Genomic DNA, 2,000 nt, shown 5'->3' with positions numbered 1-2,000 from the left:
CAAAACTTGCAGTTTTAGCTTGACAAAATAGGTTTTGAATAAAAGTTTCTGTGTCAAGTTCAGTCATTCAGCTTCTAATGATACCGATTCAAAGCACAGTCTTTTCAGCATGCTTTGCTGGAATGATTTTGCTCATACTTGTGTTTGAAGAACATCATGAGCTCACAAATTACCCACCTAACACCACTCCCAGATAATACGCTTCATCTGCCACAGGAATGAGGGCCTCGCCCAGACGCTGTGAAGGAATTTTGACAGCCTCACAAAGGTGGAAATTACTTCTCAGTTTGAATGTTTTCCTGCATTGCTTGCATATTTGAAAACAGCTAATGGTTATTTGAAGAAAGTTAAACTTCTGCAGCAACTTAACCTTTTATTAAAGTGTATTTAATGGTAATTCATTGTCTAATTTATGTCATCCCTGGTTTTGCATCTTCTGTTCAGTATATAAAAAAAGTATGAGAAATCAGAGATTGAAATAAATGTTGAGTTTTGTTTTAACCATTAATCAAGACGCAAGACGTGATCTCACTCCGTGACCTTCTAATCCCTCTCTAGAAACGAACGGTCATGTGCTCAGATGCCCTAACACAGATATCCCCATGAACGTCACGAGGGGAAAAGAACAAAAAAAAAAAAAAATCAAAGGGCACGCCGCTCCAGATAAAAAACACTCTACTGCCAACCTTTAGGTAGTTCTGTGGCCTACATTTTATGGATTCCCACCGTGCACTCCAGCTTGGGATAGTAGGGTGTGTCTCCAATGATGTCGTCCTCTGGTGGTGTGATGCGTAAGAAGTCGAGGTGATCGGGGCGAGGAACCCGGGAAAGGGGCTCCTGAGGGTCGTCGAACATCCAAATATCATCCTGGCGCAACAGGGAATCTTCTATGCAAACACAAAACACACAGCATCATGCTCTAGTTAATGTTCCATAAGGCTCTTAAGAATAAAACTACTAGAAATGTTGCACTACCTGTGATAATGCTAGTGTGAATGCTTTTTGCTGAAAGTAGACGCTGAAGATGGTGAACCTTTTTGCTGAAAATGGTGACTCAATTTACCTTAATTGCTGAAAATGCAAAAGCTATTTGCAAAATGTCAAATTTGCTAAAACACTGGAAATTTTGTGAAAGTACTATGAAGGAGCATTGAAGCTGAGCTACATTTCTGAAAGATATGCAGTAAAATTCCTTAAAAAATCCTTAACACATGCCAATTTTCCAAATATATTTAGTGTGTTGCTTAAATACGAGCTAAACTCCAAATTAGCCCCAAAAACCTTAGTAGATGGAAAATTAGCTAAAATACCTAGCTTGGTGGTTAAATACTAGCAAAACTCTAAAGTAGCCTATAGTCAAAGACGTTAGCCTATTCCTAAAATAGAAGCTAAACTCTAAATTAGCCTATTAGCGTTTTATTATTCATTTATTTTTTACAATTCTAAAACCTATTGAGTGTCCTGTTTTCTTCTTTTCAATAGTTTAAATTTCCAGGTTTTACTTACCAGCACTTTTTTTTAACTATTATTTTTAAGTGTTTTGAATTAAAGTATGAATTACACTGACCAGGAAGCACTTTTTTAAATTTTATTGTACCTGTGACAATGACAAATAAAGATATCTATCTAAAAACCTCAGTAGATAACAAATTGTTAGCATGTTGCTAAAATAGAAGCTAAACTCTAAATAGGCCTAAAAAAAAACTTAGAAGATAACAAATTAGCCGAAAACGTTAGCATGTTGCTAAAATAGAAGCTAAACTCTAAATTAGCCTAAAAAAAAAAAAACTTAGTAGATAACAAATTAGCTGAAAAGCTTAGCATGTTGCTAAAATAGAAGCAAAACTCTAAATTACCCTATAAAAACCTTAGTAGAAAACACATTTCTTCAAAAATAGTATAAAAGATTAAAACATAGCCCTAGAATATATTTAAAAGCTTGTTGCTATTTAATTTTTTAATTTGAAGACTTTGTCATTCATTTCCTGTGGGGCATATTT

General features: G+C 35.0%; 1 protein-coding gene across 1 annotated transcript in view; it reads right to left on the bottom strand.

Moving 5' to 3' along the window:
* Window positions 1-2,000, bottom strand: part of LOC112145734 (formin) — a gene marked incomplete in the record, with an annotated part of 55,503 nt that overhangs the window by 41,449 nt on the left and 12,054 nt on the right. Inside the window, 1 exon segment of the mRNA XM_024271148.2 lies at window positions 727-887. Coding sequence (XP_024126916.1) covers window positions 727-887 — 161 coding nt within the window.

This window comes from Oryzias melastigma, linkage group LG22 (genome assembly GCF_002922805.2).
Source record: "Oryzias melastigma strain HK-1 linkage group LG22, ASM292280v2, whole genome shotgun sequence".
Classification (NCBI taxonomy): Eukaryota; Metazoa; Chordata; class Actinopteri; order Beloniformes; family Adrianichthyidae; genus Oryzias; species Oryzias melastigma.
The sequence above is the reverse complement of the archived record's forward strand: the minus strand, read 5'-3'. Positions and strand labels throughout refer to the sequence as shown.